The sequence below is a fragment of the Mytilus trossulus genome, chromosome 6 (assembly GCF_036588685.1).
Source record: "Mytilus trossulus isolate FHL-02 chromosome 6, PNRI_Mtr1.1.1.hap1, whole genome shotgun sequence".
In the NCBI taxonomy this organism is placed as follows: domain Eukaryota; kingdom Metazoa; phylum Mollusca; class Bivalvia; order Mytilida; family Mytilidae; genus Mytilus; species Mytilus trossulus.
In genome coordinates, this window is record NC_086378.1 from 25613631 (window position 1) to 25637173 (window position 23543).

The 23543-nt window shown below is 33.6% G+C and overlaps 2 protein-coding genes across 2 annotated transcripts; one reads left to right on the forward strand and one right to left on the reverse strand.

Annotated features, from left to right (window-relative positions):
- Positions 1-3655: 3655 nt before the first annotated feature.
- On the forward strand, positions 3656-8463 carry LOC134720991 (uncharacterized). The gene is made up of 2 exons (XM_063583625.1): positions 3656-5877; positions 6587-8463. The coding sequence occupies exons 1-2, from the start codon at positions 3676-3678 to the stop codon at positions 8264-8266; spliced, it is 3882 nt and encodes a 1293-aa protein (XP_063439695.1). The 5' UTR covers positions 3656-3675; the 3' UTR covers positions 8267-8463.
- A 2295-nt stretch (positions 8464-10758) lies between these two features.
- Positions 10759-12879, reverse strand: LOC134722446 (uncharacterized protein K02A2.6-like). The gene has a single exon (XM_063586066.1). It carries the CDS (start codon positions 12877-12879, stop codon positions 10759-10761), a length of 2121 nt encoding a protein of 706 aa, XP_063442136.1.
- Positions 12880-23543: the final 10664 nt, after the last annotated feature.

A 23543-nucleotide genomic window follows, 5' to 3' on the forward strand; every position in this document is an offset into this window, starting at 1 on the left:
GGAATTCTATTTAAATTAATCAAATGGTTCTCATAGTTATTTTGTATAAACATAATCTGAAACTGTGTAAATAAAGGACTATTCACACAAACAGTGATTTTTCGGATCGTCAAAGACCACGTACCGCTTTTTTGAAGATCGTGAAAAGAATCGTGAAAGGTCTGATGCTACGAAATGTTCAAATTATTCTGCAGTTATATCATAATTAATATATTTGCTATTGGTATTGAGAACAGCTAGATAGGTCAGCATCCTCAATAGGTTTAAGCATTTCAAAGTATTAATATTTTCAGAAAATGAAATGAAAATGAAATGTGAAATAGTTGGATGATTGTAGGATGAAGCTTTAGTATTGTCATGTGAAGTACTCACAAGTTATAAGATAACCACATTTTGTATATTGGATCCTATAAAATACATGTCCGTCAGACAGGATTCACCTGACCCCGAATTTGCCTCATTTTATGGATGAAGATTCATTTTTGTGGTCAAGTTCGTATCGCTGATTCGTTAAGCTTTAGGATCACTGTCTGTTGTTATGATTGTAAGGTGTACTTTTTTGTCGAGCCTGCAACTTTTGTTGCAGAAAGATCGACATAGGGATAGTGATCCGGCGGCGGCTACGGCGACTACGGCGGCGGCGTTAGCTAACTTCTTAAAAGCTTTATATTTTAGAAGGTGGAAGACCTGGATGCTTCATACTTTGTATATAGATGCCTCATGTTACGAAGTTTCCGTCAGTCACATGTCCAATGTTTGTGACCTCATTTTTATAGTTCAGTGACCACTTGAAAAAAAAGTTCAGATTTTTTGCAATGTTGAATTCTCTCTTATCATAAGTAATAGGATAATTATATTTGGTATGTGCGTACCTTGCAATGTCCTCATGCCCGTCAGACAGTTTTCACTTGACCTCGACCTCATTTCATGGATCAGTGAACAAGGTTAATTTTTTGGTGGTCAAGTCCATATCTCAGATAATATAAGCCGTAGGGCTACTATATTCGGTGTATGGAAGGACTGTAAGGTGTATATGTCCAACTGGCAGGTGTCATCTGATCTTGACCTCATTTTCATGGTTCAGTGGTAATAGTTAAGTTTTTGTGTTTTGGTCTGTTTTTCTCATACTTTATGCAATAGGTCTACTATATTTGTTGTATGGAATTATTGTAAGGTCTTCATGTCTAGCGGGCAGGTGTCATCTGACCTTGACCTCATTTTCATGGTTCAGTTATCAAAGTTAAGTTTTTGAGTTTTGGTCTCTTTATCTAATACTATAAGCCTGGTAGGTCAACTATATTTGGTGTATAGAAATATTTTGTGATCTATATGTCAGTGGCGCAGGTTTTATTTGACCTTGAACTCATTTTTACGGTTCATTGAACAGTGTTAAGTTTTTGTGTTTTGGTCTATTTTTCTTAAACTATAAGTAATAGGTCAACTATAATTGTTGTATGGAAGTATTGTTAGCTGTACATTGTATATGTCTGCTTGGTATGATTCATCTGACCTTAACCTCATTCTCATGGCTCATTGGTTCTTTATTTGGTTATCTTGGTTGATGTTAAGTTTATGTGACAGTTGTAATAAAGCATTATACTTAGGACTATCAACATAATATCAATGATTAGTAAAGAAGGCGAGACATTTCAGCGTGTGCACTCTTGTTTACTTCTGCAAGGTTTCAAATAACATCGAACTCATTATCATGCATCATTCTGCAATGTTCGTTTTATGTTGTCCAGCCTTTTGGATATATACCTGCATGTATGCTATAGCGCCAAGGTATTTCGTGTATGGTGTACATGTCTGTCTGCATGTGTCATGTATGACCATGCTGACGTCAATTGTACGTATATATATTGAATGATAGTAAGATGTCTATGTCTGGCTGTCGGTCAAGGTTCATATACTTTTGACCTTACGTTCCGAATTACTTGGCAAAGCATAACTTTTACATTTGTCAGTTTCTAAGGCACTGTAAGGATCGGAACACATTTATTTGGTGTACGGGATATTTGTAGAGATCTGTATGGCATGGTTCATCTGACCTTGAACTCCTTTTAAGAACCATTGATAATCTTTTGAAACGTCTAGTAAAACCCTTGATATTATAGACGTTTAACAAATAATAATATATATAACTTATCATAAGTAAAGCAGACGAGACATTACAGCATTTGAGCTCTAGTATTCTATAGTATGTAGTATATAGTTAAATCAATCCACATCTGCGTTGTATAAAAAGAACTTAAGAAAGTACTGTTCCACAACATGTTGGTTATCGTTCAATCTCAAATTACTCATGAAAGATGCTGTTTTGCTGTAATTTTTTGTTTGATGGAAATCATTTTGGTTAAAACGTTGCATATCCATACTATTGGCTAAATAGTGTCGGTCTGTCTGAATTGCACTTGACCGATTCTCACAGCTGAATCTTTCACACTTATTTAGACACGTTTTTAGTTGTTGCTTTTTAAACGTTCGAGGTAAAGTGTTGAATGGAAACAAATAATAGTTAAAGGTTGCATTTCTGTTAATATTGACAACGCAATTTCCCATGGAAACTCCTTTTATGGCTAAAACTGTGCCACTTTTACTAAGAAGTTTGGAAAAAAAACTTTTCCTAGAATTGAAAGTTCATATGCACTACATTTTTTTTTCAAAAGTCAAAATATAGTGCTGTGAGGTATTTTTTCAACGTTTATATGTCCTGAACATTTCAGATTTTAAACCAACACTATTTTTCTTAACTACCCCTACCACGAATGAAGGGTTACCACATATTTCAATGTAAACAATATGCACATGTATATTTACTGGTAACATTCCCAAGTTATGTCTCTATGAGATGGGACACAGAGAGCATAACTGGGAACCCGTATGTAAACAAAATTAATTGTCTATGAATATTCTAGATCTCCCCAAAAAGGCGTGTTTTGAGAAAAAGCTGTATTTACAAAGTGCAACCTATAATGCACATCCTTATCCAAATAGTTACATGCAGGCTTGAACCAGTTGCAGGTTTATCAAATGGTTAAAGAAATACTGATTTTTTATTACTAGTAGCAAGTCTGGTCACGCATTATCTTTCACGATCAAAATAATGCGTTGCCTGATCTTTCACGATCAAGTTTAATGGAAGTTCAACTAATTCAAGGTTTTCATATACAAATTAATGCTTTTAAGGGAAGAACATACTTTTATTTTACTGAACTATCAGAAACACCAAAGATTAAATTTCAAATAGATCCTGATAAGCTGAAATATAAACATTAAAGGTACAAAAAGCGTGTTATTTGTAATTAATTTCAAAGACATGCATTGCGCCTTTTGTGTTTTTTCATAAAGTATTGCATATTTTCTTTATGTTATTTCACAGTTATGTTGAGGAAGTTTAACAGTTTGACAGACACTTTTTTGGTTCGAATTTGTACCGCGTTTTGAAAATTAAGCGATTTTTTTCAAAGATTCTGAACTCGTTCAATTATTCAAACTACACCACATGTTCCATAATTGCATTACATGGTATTCAATAAGTTAAGAATGTTCTCAGTTTTTGAAAATTATCGACCTGAGTTTTTAAATGTTTACAATAAAAAATATAAATGTTGCCTTGTGTACTTGAATTGAAAATGTTTTTATTTTATATTGTAGAAGAGCTGAACTCTAATAATGGAAAAGACATCAATCTGGTTATGCTACCTGTTCTTAAGCGCCAGTTTCTATCAAATATATACATTCAACATTTCCAAAATTCTAGATATGTATGTCTCGGCATGTGGAAAACAATTATGCGATCAAAGTAAAAATATAAGCCATGGATATCAACTTCTATATAATACTTCAGTTAATTTAGGGGTTTGTCCTTCATGTGAATGTGACTTAGACTGTGTAACAAGAGGCGACTGTTGTCCAGATTTATTTTTCTCTCTACATCTTTCATGTACTGAGACAAAACTCCTACATAAAAAATATAATAAACCAGACGCTCCATTATTTATTATGGTAGGCACGTGCAATGGTACAGAGTCTGAAAGGACACGACAGTGCGATTCGGTATTTTCACCAAGGGATCATTTGCAAAATGGACCTGTCACATCAAGGAAAACTGGATTGACATATAGAAATAAACATTGTTCTAAATGTTTAAATGAAAGCATTGCAGACCTAATTCCATGGAGATTGGAAATAGACTGCTTGAATTTTGCCGATTTTAACTTTCTTTCATCCTACTCAGAAATAATAAGTCTTGCAACAGAGCAAGAGTGTAATATTTTCTATATTGCCAGTGACAGCATAAAACAACCAAGAAATTGTTCTACTGTTAATGAAGCTCCGGGTTTTGTGAACAAATGTAACATAACGGGAACATGGCGAAACTATGATTCAAGTCTAGAGTACGCTTGTCATCACTACGACAACCGGTATAAACTTTTCAGGAATATATTTTGTTTTATGTGCAATCCACCAGAACCAACAACTTTAATATCTGAGTGTAATGTTACAGGATACTGGGATAGCTATCACGTTGATTTACTTGAGGCATGTCTTCGAACACCCAAGAGTGGTATAACAACACCATTCAAAAATTATTACTGTTACCTCTGCAACCGTAACAGTACCATTGGAAGTTCTAAATATTTAGATGCTAAGATGAACATAAGCGAGATGATGAGCGATCGATATTTCAAACTTGAGTTCCATATCGAGGCTCTTGATATAAGATTCATCAAAGAAAAAATCATCAATGATATACATATCCAAGATGAGTTTGAAAAGGAAAAGAGTAGAAAATTTACCATGAATACCAAAACTGAAGTGCAATCAGAAAAAAATATTAAAATGTATAATACGCTAAATTTAACAAATATACACAGAAAGTATTATGCTATGATGGGAACTGGTTATTTATGTGACAGACAATCAACGCAAAAAAGTATGAATGCTTGTGATTGTGACGATAATTGCTATTTTAAATCAAAACCTTGTTGTATTGACAAAATGTTTGAACGGTCAACAGCATGTACTGATATTGGATTGTCGTCAACAGGTGACAGATTTCTTGTATATAACAAATGCAAAAATACTTCAAACATTGAAATTAACAGATTATGTCAAAGTAGTTCTGAAAGAAGTTTATATTCTAGTTTGCCGATTGAAGTAAGCGTGAGAAATTTTTCAGTGCATTACAAGAACGTGTTCTGTATGCTATGCAATGAAGATATTTCACCTCATGAGCTTCAGAAATCAATTATGTATTGGAGCGTTGCAGTATTTTGCGATGAATATATTTCTCCAACCTACCATGTGTCATTTCAAGACTACATAACCCATGCTATTCGCAGAAAATGTCGATATAGCATGAAACCCATAAAACAGGGAACGAAATGTTCAAAATATTTAAGTTATGATAAATGTAATATTACAGGCTATTGGATAAATAATGACCCAGATATCAAATATGCGTGCGCTGTTTTAAATTTGCCTCTCATCTGGTTCAATGGAGAAAATCCGTTCTGCCGAATGTGTAATCCTTCAAATCACAACAACGTGATATATACAACCTGTAATGAAACACAGTTACACAATGTGCATACAACAAATGACGTAGAAAAATGTCATGAACTACCGTCAATACAGGCTCTTGCCCCATATAAAAATTATTTTTGCCATGTCTGCATCACAGGAACTGGTATAACATTCATATGGCTTCAAAGTCCGCAAGTAACACCATCAATCACGGAACCTACAGGCATTATAGGGCCACTTCCGAAATCATTTCGGGAAATATTTGCTCTTGAGGTATTTGATGACTTACAAGACAACAAAATTGAGAAAATATGCAACAAAACACAGATATTTGACGAGCATAAGGTAAATAATATACTGCAAAAACATTAATTTTCGTTGGGTTAAAATTTCGTGGTTTTGTCTTTTTATAAGATTTCATGGCGATTTAATTTAGTGTTTCCTTAAATGTAAGTGGTACTATATGGAGGTGAAATTTTTCGTGGCGTTTTAATTTCGTGGATATATTGTTTCCACGAAATAAACGAAATTAAACCCTCCACGAAAATTTCTGCTTTTACAGTAACCAATTTCCTCAAAATCATCTCACTTGTTTAGATTAGTAAATAAATGCAATGAACTAAAGTCTGTTTTACGAAATTATCTGGATGTATAAAAATAAGATCATCAAATAGATCTAATAAGTGGTTTAAGTCTGATAGACAAAACCAGTGCCCCTTTTATTTTACGAATGACAAGTAAATATTCGGTTTTGTTTCATTGGATAATTTTCCAAACATTATTACACATGGAAAAAATAATTAATCAACTTATCTGCGTCAAATCCAACGCGAATTTTCCGGTTGTCAATTTGAGATAATGACTATGATGAAAACCACAATGTATGTCAATTAAACAAAACAGTTCTACAATATGACAGGTTAAACACACAAACAAAATCCAACATCTTCTGAGTACTGATTAAAGCATATGTATTTGCGGTAGGCTTAATGTTCATAATAAATATTGTTATTTATCACATGTATCTTGATTTAACTGTGGTTTTTTTTTGCAGCACGAGTGCCGCGATATCATTTGCTATCCTGGAAGAATTTTGACGAACAATGGCTGTGTTCCTTTACTACCGTTTACAAGTAATCTTGGCTATATATTGTCATTAACATTGAGAGCCAAAGCTACGAGTACGATAAACAAAACAACTCAGTTTTTAGATACGGTCGAGAATTCGTTTTTCATTTTTTTGCAAACATATTTAAACGTAAATGGTTTGCTTCGTGGTTCATCTGCACTGCATGTAAATCTAAGGTGTTCAACAACTCTGATAGAAGGAACTTTCATTGATATAACATTAGATCAAAAGATATTTATAAACGAGACTGTTGATAGATCTTTAATCGAAAAGCAGATAATTAATCTCACTCACAGCACTTTCTCTATACTATACAGTAATGTACTATTTGAATTCAGTATAAAACAATACCGGAAATTACATAATTTTCCAGGAAGAACAAAAAGATTTAATTCCGCAGAAACTTGTGGTTACGAACGTTTTCGTACTATTACGAATGCGCACTGGTATACATATTCCGAGGTCAGTGGATTATTAGTTTGTGAGCAAGTAGAAATTGATGATAGTGAATTCCAAATTGACAAAGACAATAAAACATTGATACTTAATATCAGTGAATCGATGAAGCATTATGGAAATGAATACATTTTGATGTCAGACAAAAAAGCTAGACTTTGTCTCAAGGATTATAAAGACATTTTTGCAAGTCAACCAGATTTCGAAAATCCAGAAATCACTCTTTTAGGTATACTAATGACCAGTTGTACACTTTTGTCCTTAATGTGCCTATTTTTAACTTTTATTGCCTACTGCTTATTTAGTACTCTAAGATCACTTCCAGGAAATAATAACATGTGTTTAGTGTTTGCCATGTTTTTCGCTCACTTGTTGTTCCAGTTTGGGTTATACGCAACTCAATCAAACTCGATATGCATATTGATTGGTATTTTTATGCACATGTTTTGGTTAGCAGAATTCGGTTGCTTAAGTGTTTGCTCGTTCCATATGTTCCGTGTTTTTAGAAGTAAGATATTACTATATTCCTCCGGACAGTCGGGATACAATAAAGTCTTATTTTCATATGTTTTATATTCCTACGGACTGCCAGTTTTAATAGTGTCAATCAATATGATAACGACTTTTTTGCATGATGGTTCTTTCGGATACGGAGGACGCATGTGTTTTTTAAATCGACCAACAGCCATTATCGTTACATTTATAATACCCATAACGCTAGTGTGTTTGACAAATATATACTTCTTTATTGTGACGTCAGTAAAAATAGTCTCAACACCGAAAATGAAGAGAGAAGAACAGAACTCAACGTTAAACCGTGTACATTTTTCTTTTTACATCAAATTATTCACAATCACGGGCATAACATGGATTTTTCAAATAATAGATGCCCTGTTTCCAGCGTCCGCTATTTCTTCCGTTGTCTCAATGCTTAACGCTCTGCAAGGAGTTTTTATTTTTATTTCCTTCATTTGTAACAGAAGAGTCCTTCAGTTGTTCAGAAAAGCCAATCCACTATCGTTGTTGTCTTCGACATCTAATACGACACGAGGCAACAGAATCGACACAACGACAACATCGCTAATTGACGCATCGAAAACTGAAGTTGATGTGCATGTGAAAACTGAAGCTTTGATGTCTGCTAAATGAAAACAGAAGATTGTTTCAAATCAAGTCCATGGATAAAACAGAAGTTCGTGTATATGTGAAGGTTTTTTTTTTTAAAGGAGAGATATTTGTAAGATTCGAAATTGCGTTAATCTGAATGTCAAACGACAAAATGAACTTAATCAATTATTAATTCAATTCTTATATGCATTGAAAGACAACTTGTGTATGTATCTGACAAGGACTGCTTAATCATTATGAAATTTGACACTTTCAATGAGTTCTCTTATATATATATAAATATGTATATTTTTGTTTTGGTCAATGTATTGAACGCAAATATTCTATGTATATATATATATAATTATGTATAGGTACTAATAAATTCATTGCTTTTAACTATATAACAAATATTAATGCATGTATGAGTGTATTTTTAACAGACTAATTATAAAAATGTCCGGTTTTAATAAATGTGTGTTGCAATTGAGAATTTTAGGTCAATGTGCCGGAGAAAACAATCAGACACCAGTAAATAGCAACTCTTGTTCTTACAATCAGTCTTTGTCGTCATGAACGAAGTTAATTCCTAAATTAAAAGACCTATGTGACGAATTCTTAGGTATTATCAAATATCATGACATATATTTCAAAATAGACGAAACATACAAAAGTGCACATATTGAAATAGATTATTCTCCCGCATATGATAATTTTAGTCGTATGACAATACGATACACAGAAAATCAAAAAAACATGAAAGGCTACGTAATAATATGCTTTCTGAAAATGTGACGATATTTGCGAGTGTAATAAAGTACAAAGTGGCAAAATATAATGGAGTGGTTTTTTGAAAACAACACAGTATAAATTCATCATAGATACAAGGATTGAAATTGGACACGGCTTATGAGTTTTTCATTAACAAAATTCAGCAGAGACGATGAAAACAAAACAACAAAAAAATGCCAGGTAAAATAGTAAACATGGTATAAGAATAATAAAAGACTGTTAATTTTTCGCAATTGTTTTGTAACCATTGAAGGGTTTTAAAAACATCTACCTTCAAGGATAAGAAAAAAAACATTCTATAATGCTACTGTTCATCGTTCTCATACAAATATGGTTCTGCAGATTCTTTTATGAATGTGCACATTGACAACTTAGAGAGATTAGGACGTGCTTTCCAGCTGACATAGTCTCGAAAATTGTTAAAATGCTTTTTTAAAGAACTACGAATTCGCAGTAAAACTGGGAATCCCAAGTATACCTTTACATCATTCACGCAATATATATTTATAAATATATTCATATACTGGACACTTGAAAGAAATCTTTTTAAGAACGATGTAGATGATACTCTTAACATGATCCTAAATCATAACAATACTTTTAATTGCAGTAAAAGATAGCCTGCAAAACAAAGAGTCGTTGAAGTTGCAACCAGTGAAATCTTATAAATTCTATAAATGAAACAATGTAAATACAAAATCAACTATTTAAGAGGAGTTAAACTATTTCAGAAAAGAAACTTTAACCTTTGCACAAAACGCCGCCAGCTAGTTAATTAAAACTGGTTGTGTGTACTGATAAATGTACGTTTATTGAATTGCATTCATTTCCATGGAAGCTTGCAGTTCAAATACTAGTATCCATGTGGAATTAAGGATCCTAGTGATTCATTAGTATTCGTTTGTTTCCATTTTACGAGGATTCCGTGGGTACAGAATCTGAATTTTCAAAAAATGAAACATTTTCTTTAGTCTTTTGTTTGTGCACACTTTTGCAAAACCACGATTTCCAAAATCACTAATCTATTCACGAACAACAATGCACAGTACTTCATAAACAAGAAGTTTTGTTTTATATCTTGATGTTTTCACTGTTGGACGACTTCAGGCAAGAACTGATGACATATGTGACGATTATACTTTTCCATTTGTCAAGATCCCATTTAAGAAATGTATCGTTATTCCTACGATATGAGGGCAATAAGAAGTACAAACAATAGTTTAGGCATTCCAAACAGTTACATCATGTACGTGTACAACGTCATCAGTATCAGTGATAATCTATGGGGCGCACTATAAACATATACATATCGTTACATCCCCTTTCTTAAGAAAAAATCTTTAAAGTTCTTGTTCTCAAAATTTCTTTAAACTGATCTTAACTCGCGATTGTGCCATTTAAAGTATTAACTTTTACTACAGAACATATTTACAGTCCATCACTAGAAACCCTACTTTTATAAGTCCATTATAAATTCACAATATCAAAACCCTAATCTAATCCAATATTTCAAAAAATCAAACAGGCACATATTTACAAAGTCCATTCAACGCACTACTGTACATACATAGTTCTGAAGATGTTTCGGTCTTCTACGAATACGTTCTGAGGTTCTGATAGTTGGTTTTGGTTCTTGTTGTTCAATCACTTTGTCGTCTACTTGATTTTCGATGGCGATCGGTTGTGCGTGATTGTCAGTACGATCTGCGGATGTTTGAGTTGGTAGATCTAATTCTGACTGTTCAATCATCGGGCTCTTTAGTTAATATTAAATGTCTACGATTTCTCCGATAAGTGCTGCCATCTTCGGTGGTCACAGTGTACGATCTAATATTACATTTCTCATCAACCTTTGCTTTTGTCCATTCTTTTCCATTTTTGAACGGTTTTATTCGGACTATATCACCTTTCGCTAGTTCGGTCTTATCTTTAGCACTACGATTGTAATAGCTACGTTGTTTCTCCTTTTGAACCCTCTTGTGTCCTACAACATCTGTTTGAATGTCTGGCTTCAATAATCTTGACGCCGACGGTAATAACGTTCTTCCTCTTCTTCCAAACATGCGTTGTGACGGAGAACTTTCCAAGCCTTCAGATGGTGTATTTCTCCAATCTAACAATGCTAAATACGGGTCTTTCGCATCCTTATGAGATTTCACCATTAACCTTTTCGCTGTTTTGATAGCGTTTTCAACTTTTCCGTTTGATTGTGGGAATCTCGGTGAACTTGTTGTATGTGTAAATTCATACTGATTTGAGAAATGTCTAAACTCATGACTGTTGAACGGCGGTCCATTGTCTGAAAATACACAATCAGGTAATCCATATCTCGCAAAATGTTTCTCCAAGATTCCAATTACTTCTTTTCCTTTCTTGTTATTTAATCTGTCGATTTCAAAGTAATCGGAATAATAATCAATAGTCATTAAATAGTCTTGTTGATTAAACTCACAGAGATCGCAAGCAATTTTCTCCCATGGTCTTGTACAGAGTTCATGACTATGCAAACTTTCTTTCTGTTGTTCCATGTTGAATGCATTGCAAGTTTCACATGTTTTAATGTAACTTTCAATGTCCGAGTTCATATTCGGCCAATATAAACATTCTCTTGCTCGTCGTAAGAAACCTTGTATTCCTATGTGACTAGAATGTGCTTTTTCTGTCAGATCTGCTCTTGCACTATTCGGCACTACAACCCTATCACTTTTGAAAATCAATCCATTCTGAATTGTAAGTTCTTCTCGAAACGGAAAATACTTATGTATCTTTATATCTACGGCATCCTTGTTAATCGGCCATCCTTTCTTTATAACTTTCGAAAGAATTTGAAGTTCTTCATCTTCTGCGGTAGCTGATTGTAGTGTTTTACACCTTTCGGCGGTGATCGGTAAGAATTGAATCGCATTCACAGTTTCAACTTCCTTCTCGGTTTCCGATCTTTTATCTTGTCCACTTAGTTCTTTGTTAATGTATGCTCTACTCAATGTATCTGCCATGTACATTTCAATACCTGGTTTGAAAACAACAACATATTCAAACTTTTGTAAGCGTAACAACATTCTTTGTAGTCGTTTCGGAGCGGTAAGCAAAAATTTCTTACATATAATCTCCAGCGGTTTGTGATCCGATTCGACGACGATTTTTCTTCCATATGTGTATGTTTCAAATTTTTCCATTCCAAAAACTACTGCTAGTAATTCTTTTTCAATTTGAGCATAGTTTTCTTCGGTTGGTGTTAATGCTCTCGACGCATAGCATACTGGTTGTCCCTCCTGCAACAAGCAAGCACCCAGTCCTGATTTCGATGCATCACACTGCAAAATGACTTCTTTCTTTTCATCAAAGTATCGAAGTACCGGTGTATTTGACAATACAGTTCTTATCTGGTCAAATAATAGTCCGTGTACGTGAGGATCCCATTTGAAATCATTTTCGGACTTAAGCAATTGTCTAAGTGGAGCGGTGATATCGGATAGACATGGTGCAAACTTCTGTACATAATTCACCATGCCCAAAAGTCTCTGAACTGCTTGTCGGTCCTCAGGTATTGGCATTTCCGTAATAGCTTTCACTTTTTGGGAGTCTATTTTCAGTCCTTCAGCGGTAATTCTATGACCAAGATAGCTTACTTTCTGTAATCTTAGTTTCAGTTTGTCTTTATTTAGTTTCAACACTTTCTGTCTACAACGATCCATTAACCCTATCAGGTTCTTATCGTGATCTTCTTGTGCGTCCTTGTCGTTAGTTCCGCAACCATATATCAAGATATCATCATGAATAACTTTCACGCCTTTTAATCCCTCGAGCGCTTCATCCATTCTACGCTGGAATTCCTCGGGCGCTGGCGATATACCGAACGGCATTCTCTTCCATCGGTATCGTCCCCACGGAGTTCCGAAAGTTGTCAAGTAACTAGTCTCTTCCTCTAACTGCACATGCCAAAATCCGTTTTTTTGCATCTGCTACTGAGAACCATCTTGCTTTTTCTAAATCTGGTAACAAGTCGTCGATCGTCGGAGTCGGGTAATGATTCCTTTTCAACGCTTCATTCAGTGGTTTCGGGTCTATACAAAGTCTTATTTTCCCGGACGATTTCGTGACAACCACCATCGACGATATCCAATCGGTCGGAACATCAACTTGTGAAATAATATCTTTTTCAATCAAAGTATCGAGTTCATTTTTTATTTTGTCTCTAAGTGCAACTGGCACTTTCCGTGTAGCGAGCTTGACTGGCTTAACGGTTTCATCAATGTCTAACTTCAGTTTTCCGGGTAGCTTTTCTTCTCCCTTAAACACATCTGGATATTGCTTTTCAAGCATCTGTTTTGATACAACACTTACAGTGCTATCAGTTCTTTGATTTTCAGTTTTATCATCTACTTTCGAAATATTGTCATTGTGAATATTAACTTTGTTCACAGTAATTAATTTCATCCTCTGAATTGCTTCAGATCCTAGAATCGGCTGTACATTTCCAGTTACAACTACGAATTCTAAATTGTACCATTTCTTATTCTTCGGATTGACTATTGTGATTTTCCTCTTTCCAGCAGGTTTAGTTTCGGTCTTGTTGAACATAACAAGTGTCTGATTTGACGGTTTTAATTGCACAAGTTCTTTATCATTGAATATCTTCTTGTAGTCTTTTGTCGGAAAAACATTGACGGTCGATCCACAGTGGAGTTGGAACTTAACTTGCTTGTTTTGAACATTCATAATTGCATTTATTCTTTTTAGTCCAACGGTATTTACGTCTTCAACAATGAACATATATTCTTCATCAGACATATTTTCATCATCGGATTGTTCGATGTTGTGTACGGTTCTTCTGTTCTTTTGTTTAAAATTCGGCTTATTTGCACTCGAAGTAGTTTTTCCGGATTCACATTTGATTTTGAAATGATTTGACTTGCCACATTTTCCACATGTTTTGCCCAATGCTGGACATGCTTCTCTTTTCTGCACGTGTTGTCTACCACAATATTTGCAATCATCGAACTTCTTATTGTTTTGCGGTCTCGGAGTGAAGTTTTTTCTCGGTTTCTGATCCCGTCTCCTTACATACTGGACCTCTTCTTGTGAAATGTCCTTCATTTGGATGCTTGTTTTCTCATTTGCTCGGCAAACGTCTACACACCGATTTAAAGTCAGTTTCGCATCTTGTAACAACTTCTTTCTTGTTGAATTTTCACGTAGGCCAATTACTATTCTGTCTCGAATTAAGCTTTCCTCTATTGTGCCATAATTACATGTTTTGACTAATGTGCGTAATGCAGCAACATATGTATCAATGTTTTCACCTTGCTCTTGGTCTCGTTTGTTGAAACAATATCTCTCATAAGTTTCGTTTGTTTTACCAATGCAAAAGTTCTCAAATTTCTCAATAACGGCATCTATATCATTAGTTTCAACTTCGTTAGCAAACACGAATTCGTCAAAAATTTCTAGCGCATCTGCGCCAATGCACGTTAAGAACGTAGCAGTTCTTGTTTTGCCCTCTTGCTTCTCTAATCCTGTTGCAATTTCATAGTTAGTCCACGTTCGTTTAAAACGTTTTCAATTTGTAGCAATGTTTCCTCGAAAATCCAATTTCTGTGGAAACGGCAGATTAGTGTTAATTACCGTTCCGTAGAAATTATTGCCTCAGCGACCACTTCAGCTTCATTATCAGCCATTTTGATAATATAATTTATATGAACAGTTTTCTTCAATAATTGAGAATGTTTTTCGAATATAAATTGTTAACAAGTCATAAATAACTCACGGTACATAGCGAAGTGTATGTCCTTGAACAAAACGTGTAATCCAAACAATGCCGGGATGCTGGCGTCTCGCTTCAAATGTTATTTATAAACTTTTCGGTGCACATAATTCACTAATATGATTTATATTGTTCGTTTGCAACCACATCTGACACCATGTATCGTTATTCCTACGATATGAGGGCAATAAGAAGTACAAACAATAGTTTAGGCACACAAGTATAATTCCAAACAGTTACATCATGTACGTGTACAACGTCATCAGTATCAGTGCTAATCTATGGGGCGCACTATAAACATATACATATCGTTACAACTTACAAGAAACATACCCTTTGACCCAACGAATGACATTTACATATCTCAACTGACATGCTACAATCGTGCATGTTCATATTACACGACATGTATTATCGAGGTGAACTCCATTCACAAAAACATGGCTCAATTGATTGATTATGGAAATTAACTGAAATCGTCACCTGCATACGGTGTATATATCTCCTAATTGATACGATGTTCCCGTGCTTGCATTTCCTATCATGATTTTCTTGATATAGGGTTGTTGCTCACAAGGAAGCTATTAAATCAAGAGTTCCAAATTATTATGTTGAAATCATCTCTTCGTAAATTTTAGGACGCTATAACGAGTTCATTGACTGTTATGGAATAAACGTTTCACACATTATATAGTATGTTCCTTACGTCGTAACTACAATCCCGTTTCCTTTCATAAATGTGACATGACGGGTGCCACATGTGGTGCAGGATATACTTACCCTTCCGAAGCATCTGAGATCACCCCTAGTTTTTGGTGGGGTTCGTGTTGATTATTCTTTAGTTTGCTATGTTGTGTCATGTTTACTATTGTTGTCTGTTTTTCCTTTTAATTTTTAGCAATGGCGTTTATTTTCAATTTATGTCGGAGTATGACTGTCCCTCCGGCATCTTTTGTCCCTCTTCTTTAATAAGCTTTTTTTACCAATATCAAGAATTGATAGGTCGATACGATATGTTTAATGTCACAGCTAACTATCAACATGTTTTCGCGGTTTAAATCTTCTGATAACGGTTCATCTGTTTCAACTGTAGATTCAACTGTTAATTGTTACATTTTGACTGAGCGTACATTCGTATGGCTAGAGATGTCTGCATAGCTGGATACGCTTATCGTGTTATTGCATTGTGCTAGGTTTCGATCCATTTGAAGTTCCTGTGATTTTTACAGTTTCTGTTTAGTACCTTGACTTTTCTAATATTTATTGATGAACGAGATATACATATCGATGAATTACTGTAGCCAGAAATATGCACCGCAAAAGTGTCACAAAAGAGATACTAAAAAGTAACATCACTAAACGTGATATAAAAACTTATATGTAAAAAAACAAACTTACAACTCCACTCGTGATTAAACATTCATGTGAGAACCAGTATTTTTTTTTTGAACTGCTCATAAAGATATATTTTGATAAAATTTTCACAACAAAAGACGTTTGTTTTTTTTTTTTTTTTTTTATTAAAAAAGGATTTGTTGATCGGATTATGCATGGAGATAACCGATACCTTTCTAATGCATCATATATCGTTCTGTTTGGTGAGACTGATATTGCCGCAGGTGGTTTTTTTTTTTTTATAATTTTGACTATTTGCCAAAACATTTCAGTATAGTGAAACAATGATCAAAACTAAAATTGCTAGTGTCCATATCATTTAGTTGAATTAAAATAACTTGGGACCTTAAGAGGACTCTTAACGCACCTTTTTCTTAACTACTGTACCTTGAATTGTACAAAATAACAACAAAATTGATCTTAGTGAGAAATGATTGACAGTATATAGGATTAGACACCTTCTGCAGTCTCGTTCATGTTTATCGACAATCACAAACGTCTGTAGACACTTTGCGACATAATATAATTTTTGTTATTCTTTTTTTATGTGTTTTGTCATTTGATATTGTCATGTGATTAGGGACTTTCCGATTTGATTTTCCTCTGAGTTCAGTATTTTTGTGATTTTACTTCTTTTATACGTTGTTATCCACGTTTGTATCTATCTTGTCGTTTAGACCGTTGTTTGAACCATGAATGTCTCTCTTATTTTACTTTACTACCGGGTTATTGAATTGTTGACGTATATACATGTAGCCACAACATTTCCGTTACAAATGGCTAAATATATGGAATATTTTCAACTAATATTTAAAATGCTAATTGTACAAATCAGCTCTATATAGAAAGACAATTATACATTTAATAAAATCACTAATACATCAAAAATTCAACGTATATAAATGGTGTTAAAAAAAGTATGATCGTCAGGAAAATCCTTTTGTTCTACCTTTCCGACGTAAGCTTAATACATATGTACTTCCTATGTGACAATTTCTAACAGTTATAAAAGGAAGTCTGTATATCTGACTTTCCAATCAATGACGGAAATGAAATCGCCTTTAATAAATGTTTTGTTGAATTGTTAAAAGCATTGGTGATGAGGGGACTTATTATTAAAACAACTGCACGATACTAAACGAGATTAAAAGCATTATTTTTTTAACATAAAAAAATGATAAATAATTGCAGAGCAGTTCCCAATCAATTTAATGTTTTTTCCCCGATTCTTTGGTGTGGTTCGTGTTTCGAAGTTTATGTATACCCGTAGAAATCTATTTCAAGAGGGATAGCATATAAGTGTTACAGATGTTGTTTACCGAGCTCGTCAATTTAGAAACGACCCGGGTAAACTAATCGATCCTTAAAATAAACGTATTTGAAAAGGTTACCTACTCAACATTGTAATTATATCTTTGAATGTTTATTTCATTGGTATAATATTGATTTGTTTATCAGTTAATTAAAATCAATCTAAATATAAACATATCAAATTCATGAATTTTCAATTTTTCGATACCTGTATTATGGCATTGCACAAGGTCGTGCTTTTCTCTGACTGATAATGACGTGTTAAAACAAAATCCATCTAATGTTAGATATGTTTTAATTATTATTTAAGTCTTAGATGCATGATGTTTTAATAGTTGTTATAACTTTTGAACTAGCTTTCAATAAATGTGACCAATCATAGATCAGTTCTAATTAGTACCTTATGTTGTGGGAATGTATAAATTAACTGTCAAGTCCTCTAGATTGTTTAGATGTACTCCTATTTGTATTCATATGATTTAAAGAACTAGTTTACTCATCGGAACAATCCTTCTGGTCTACCTTTCCGACGTAACCTTGGTTCATATGTCGTTTCCTTTGTGACCATTCCTCACAGTTCTAACAGGAAATATGTACAATAAACTTTCAAATCAATGACCGAAATGAAATCGCCTTGAACAAATGCTTATGTTGAATTGTTAAAAGCATTTTCGATGACAGTACTTCTTGTAAAAACAACTGCACGATACTAAACGAGATTAAAAGCATTATTTTTGTGACAGTTGTTATCCATTCATTTGATGTGTTGGGACTTTTGATTTTGCCTTTTGATTTTGGACTTTCCTTTTTGAATTTTCCTCGGAGTTCAGCATTTTTGTGTTTTTACTTTTTATTACAAACGGGATATCATATCATACGGAGATATTGTTTACCAAGCTCGTCAATTTAGAAACGACTCGGGTAAATTAATCGATCCTTAAAATAAACGTATTTTAAAATGTTATCAATTCAACACTGTTATTAGATTTCTGAATATCCATTTGATTGGTGTAATCAGTTAATCAAAATCAATCTAAATATAATTTTTATCCATCTGATGAGTTTGAACTGATTTTTAATGTTTGTTCTTATGTTGTTCTGTTACACCAGTGTCACATGTCAGGGGGGAGGTTGACGCTAAATATTGACTTGTTTAACCCTGCTGCATTCTATATATTTTTTTCTTAAGTCAGTAGTCTGTTATTCAGTGATTTTCGTTTGTTGCTGTGTAACACATTTATATATTTATTTTTGTAAATAAATTAGGCAGGTTTTTTCTCTTTCATATTGACGCACATTTGTGCAATCGGAACATTTTATAGCTGACTATGCGCTATGAGCTTTGTTCCTTGTTTCGGCCCTTATGGTGAACTATAGCTGGTAATTTTTGTGTCATTTTTGCCTCCTTTGAGTTTGACGTAATAGCAATCAGACCACACCTTCTTATAGGTACATAAAATAACAATAAAGGTTAACGATTTCCTCTTTAGAACTAGTATCTCGTACTGTAGATCACCTGTTTCAGTTCTGAACTAAGATATGGCTAAAAAAAAAACTAATGTTCAAAGATTTATTGTTACATGTTGTTAAAAAGGATATTGTTCAAATATTTATTGTAAATAAAGGCAACAGTAGTATACCGCTGTTCAAAACTCATAAATCCATGGACAAAAAACAAAATCGGGGTAACAAACTAAAACTGAGGGAAACGCTTTAAATACAAGAGGAGAACAACGACACAACATCAAAATGTTACACACACAGAAACGGACTAAGCATTAGACAAAATCCTATGAGAATAACAAATATAACATCAAAACCAAATACATGAATTTGGGATAGATAAGTACCGTGACACGTCTTATAGAAATGTGAATTCACACTCAAAAATAAGAGAAAACAAACGACACACCGGAAACACAACGTTAAAATGTAACACACACAGAAACGAACTATAATATAACAATGGCCATATTCCTGACTTGGTACAGGACTATTTTAAAGGAAAAAATGGTGGGTTGAACCTGGTTTTGTGGCATGCCAAACCTCCCTCTTTTGTGGCCATGTAAAATAAAACATTAAAATGACAACAAAACATTACAGGAATGCAATATGAATAAATAGGAGAACACTATTGACAAAGAAACACACGAATAATAGCTAACAAAATGCAAACAAGTTTAAAATGTTGATACTCCAGAAGTGCATTTTCTCCACTGTAGTTCATGCTTTCAGTTTGAACAAGTAAGTTACTCATTCATCGCCACATTTCATTCATAAATGTTTGATAGTACGTGTAGCCTCAAAATTTTGATTTATTAGCATAAAATTACAAATTTTGTTGGAGAAAGAGGTATAAATGGACCCAAAGAGATCTTGTTATGAAAACAAAAAGTTACATTGGTGGTGTTCATCATCTCAAGATCATTTTGTATTCAATATTCAACTGTTTGTATGCAGATTCTAAGATGAATATTTAAGCATTTATTGGAGAATTTATTACTCTACCATGTCTACAATATATTCTTTCATGATGCAACATGCTTTGTATTTTAGGGGGGAAACATTGAACCTCCCTTTTCCACACACAGAAAAAAACTTGATCCCCCCTCCCTGTATTTTGACCAACCCCCCTTCCAGATAAATAATGATAAGTCCCTATAAGTTATCTTAACATAACCTCCCAGATTTCTTGTTGTAATCAAGATATACGCCTGGCTATTCGATGGAATTTACAATACGACCGACAAGAGTTAATAAAGAGAACAAGCAGCAACTTTTATCCCAATTATTTGTTGTTCTGTTTCACCCATCAAAATTAAGGGAAGTGAGGGATTCAAAAACAAATCAAAAGCTACGAATGAGTCTTTATGACAACGAGTTTAAGAATGACGGTCGACAAATGGTGACATAAAAGCCACACCCAGCAGGCAGTTTGAAGTCTTGTCTTGAAAAAAGTATTCCATATATCAGTTCGGCGAAACAGACATTCCGGTCAGACATGCCGCAAACCCTGACCACAAAAAAAGAACGCCCATTTTTATTCAGCATGTTCATTCAATGCTAAATAAATCTGTTTGAAATTTTGGTTTCTAATAGCAAAAAAGTGAACAAGATTATTGTTTTTAATCCAGTTCCGGCCAGAACTTGTTTAAGGCAAAATTCAGAGTCAATTTTCTTCTCTCAAATATATCTAATACTGACTGCCTCCTCAAGGTTACGAGAGCGCAATTATTCGTTATGCATTTTCCATAGGATACCACTAGTGTTCCGTATTTTTTTTCTCGAAGACTACACAAACTAGGGAAAAACGGGTGGCAGTTCCTGTTACAAGAAATACCAGTTTTGCATTACAACCAAAATAAAATATAGGGTCATGCGGCTCAAATTGACCTAAAATGCAGTTGAAAAAAATCGTCTACTTTTTTCGCTTAATGAAAAAGGCATATTTTTAATGGCTCCGACGTGCAGAAATTGAAGATATTTTTTATACTTCGTAAAATGTGAATATGATTTTCGGCAATTTTTAAACCTAATTGAATAAGCTTTCGATTAAATGTAATTCCAATCCTGTATCAACCAATCAGAAGCCGTATCGGATTCTATTCTGAGTACCATCTTGGGGTAAAAAGAAACTTGCCGGTAAAACGTAAACAAATAATTGCGCTCTTGTAACCTCAAATCACATGGTTCATTCCTTAGACTTTAATTCTATCTGGAGCTTACGGGCGTTTTTCAATAAAAGCGTATATTTCAGACCTAAAAAAATGGAAAATCAACTTGTCTAAAATTTAATTTCAAGAGTTATTTTGAATACCTCTATTATAGACCTGTTTGTAAACAAAAAGTGCAATCTTAAATACTCCTTATGAATGATATTTTTTTTTATAATTTGAGTACTGTTTCGCCGGTAGGGGAATTTAATTGTGTCCCCTACGAAACTGCTTCTAAACACACATATGTTTGCAATTTTAAATGTTTCCTATAGACATACAAGTTTGTTTAGGTTATATACTAGGAAAATCTATTTTTTTCTGAATTGGAGAACCATTTTTTATCGATAAAGATTACACAGTACTTCACATTTGAAGGTACAACTCGTGTTACGTAGTGGACATTTTGGTGCGTTTCGTAGGTGACAAATCCGTTTCGTAGTGGACAAAAAGTTTCGTAGTTGACATCAACCCTATTCTATGTTAATAAAAACATAATAAAAATTACATGAAACTGACCCTTGGTATTTGCTTTGCGCGAATATAATTGAAAAAAAGAGTAAAAAAAGACTGCATATGGTAGTGGTAGTGTCCCCTACGAAACGTTTTTCTCCCATACTTGTTTCGTAGGTGACCGTTTCGTAGGGGACGTATTCACGTGTTTTTTCCTACAATCCCTTTATTGCAAAAGTAACAAGACTGATTGTATTCATCAAAGCATGTATTAAGCTGTACACTGATATTTTTTTCATAATTTTAAAACCAGATACTGATGGAGATTTGACCCGTTTCGTAGTGGACATTTACAAAAATACGGTATCTGGTCCATTTGATGTGCTCATTTTTTTTTACCAACAATTTAATTGCCGTTATAAAAGCATCACTTCTTTTGTAAGACCCTAATGTTTATATCTCTTGCAAACAAAAATTACATTGATTTTATAAAACGGTTTATTAGCAAATTTTAATGACTTCGTTTCGTCTGAGACTACTATAACACTGTGTTATAGTAGTCTCAGGTTTCGTAGTGGACATTTTGTTAGGGACACAGCTGTTTATTATAATGGGCCATTCCAGTTAATATCTGATAATGGGGGATGGATGGTCCTTTCTGAGGGGTGTAAAATCTATACATCTTAGGGGTGAAATTTTGGGTTTTTTTCATCTGACAGGTTCACTTTTACGCAACACTTTCTGAGTGTCTTGCAACAGTAAATAATTTAAAATAATTACATCTTAGGGGTTACAAAAAATACCTATTTCATATATTAGGGGTGCTTTGGAATGTAGATAACTTATGTTTACCTTTTATCCTTTGATTTTATCCTTTTTCTTTCATATTGTTATCCTTTAATTTATTAAACATTTATGATAGAAACGGTTTTTTTAAATTATAACTTCGTGAATGACTTTAACCTAGGTACTGTAGAATTATAAATGATGTAAATAGCACAAAATTTTGAACACTTGTTCTTAAAATTAACAGGTTTACCTGCATATATTTTTTTTTTAACTTAAGCACCCCACCACACTGTAGTCTAGATCACTGTAAATATCTGTGTAAATATTTTAAAACCATATATCCCCATGTGGGAGTGCTCCGTTATATAACGGAGGAAATAACCTGAACAGAACACTTCCGGGTTACACTAATGTCCTGACAATGTCCTGACAATGACCTGACAATGTCCTGACAATGACCTGACAATGTCCTGACAGAAATGTAAATGCTTAATACTTTTTTATTATCTGAAGGATTAACTTGAAATTTGGAATCAAGCAAGATGAGAACTTATATTTAATAAATAAAATTTAAAAAAAATAAAAAAATATTTTTAAGAGTTAGAAAACTTGACCTGACCAACTTGACTTTGAAACTACTAATGTCCTGACCGATATGAAACGGCTAAAAAATGTTTTATTATTGACAGGATAGACTTCAAATTTGATACCAAGGAAGATTAATACATTTGATACAAAAATATACGAAAAAATAAGAAAAAAAATATTTTCAAGAGTTAGAAAACTTGACCTGACCAACTACGTACTCCCGTGACTAATCTCCTGACCGTTGTAAAATGCTAATAACTTTTTTGTTATTTGAAGGTTCGACTTCAAATTTAATGTCAAGGAAGATTCTAAGATTGAATACAGAGATATAAGAAAAAATATTTAAAAAACTAATGTTAAGTGTTAGAAAACTTGACCTGACCAACTACGTCTTTCCCATGACTATAATGTCCTGACCAATGTAGAAAATGCATAAAACTTTTTTATTCTTTCATGTATGGATTTCAAATTTAATGTCAAGGTAGATTATAATACTTAATTTATTGATGCAAGA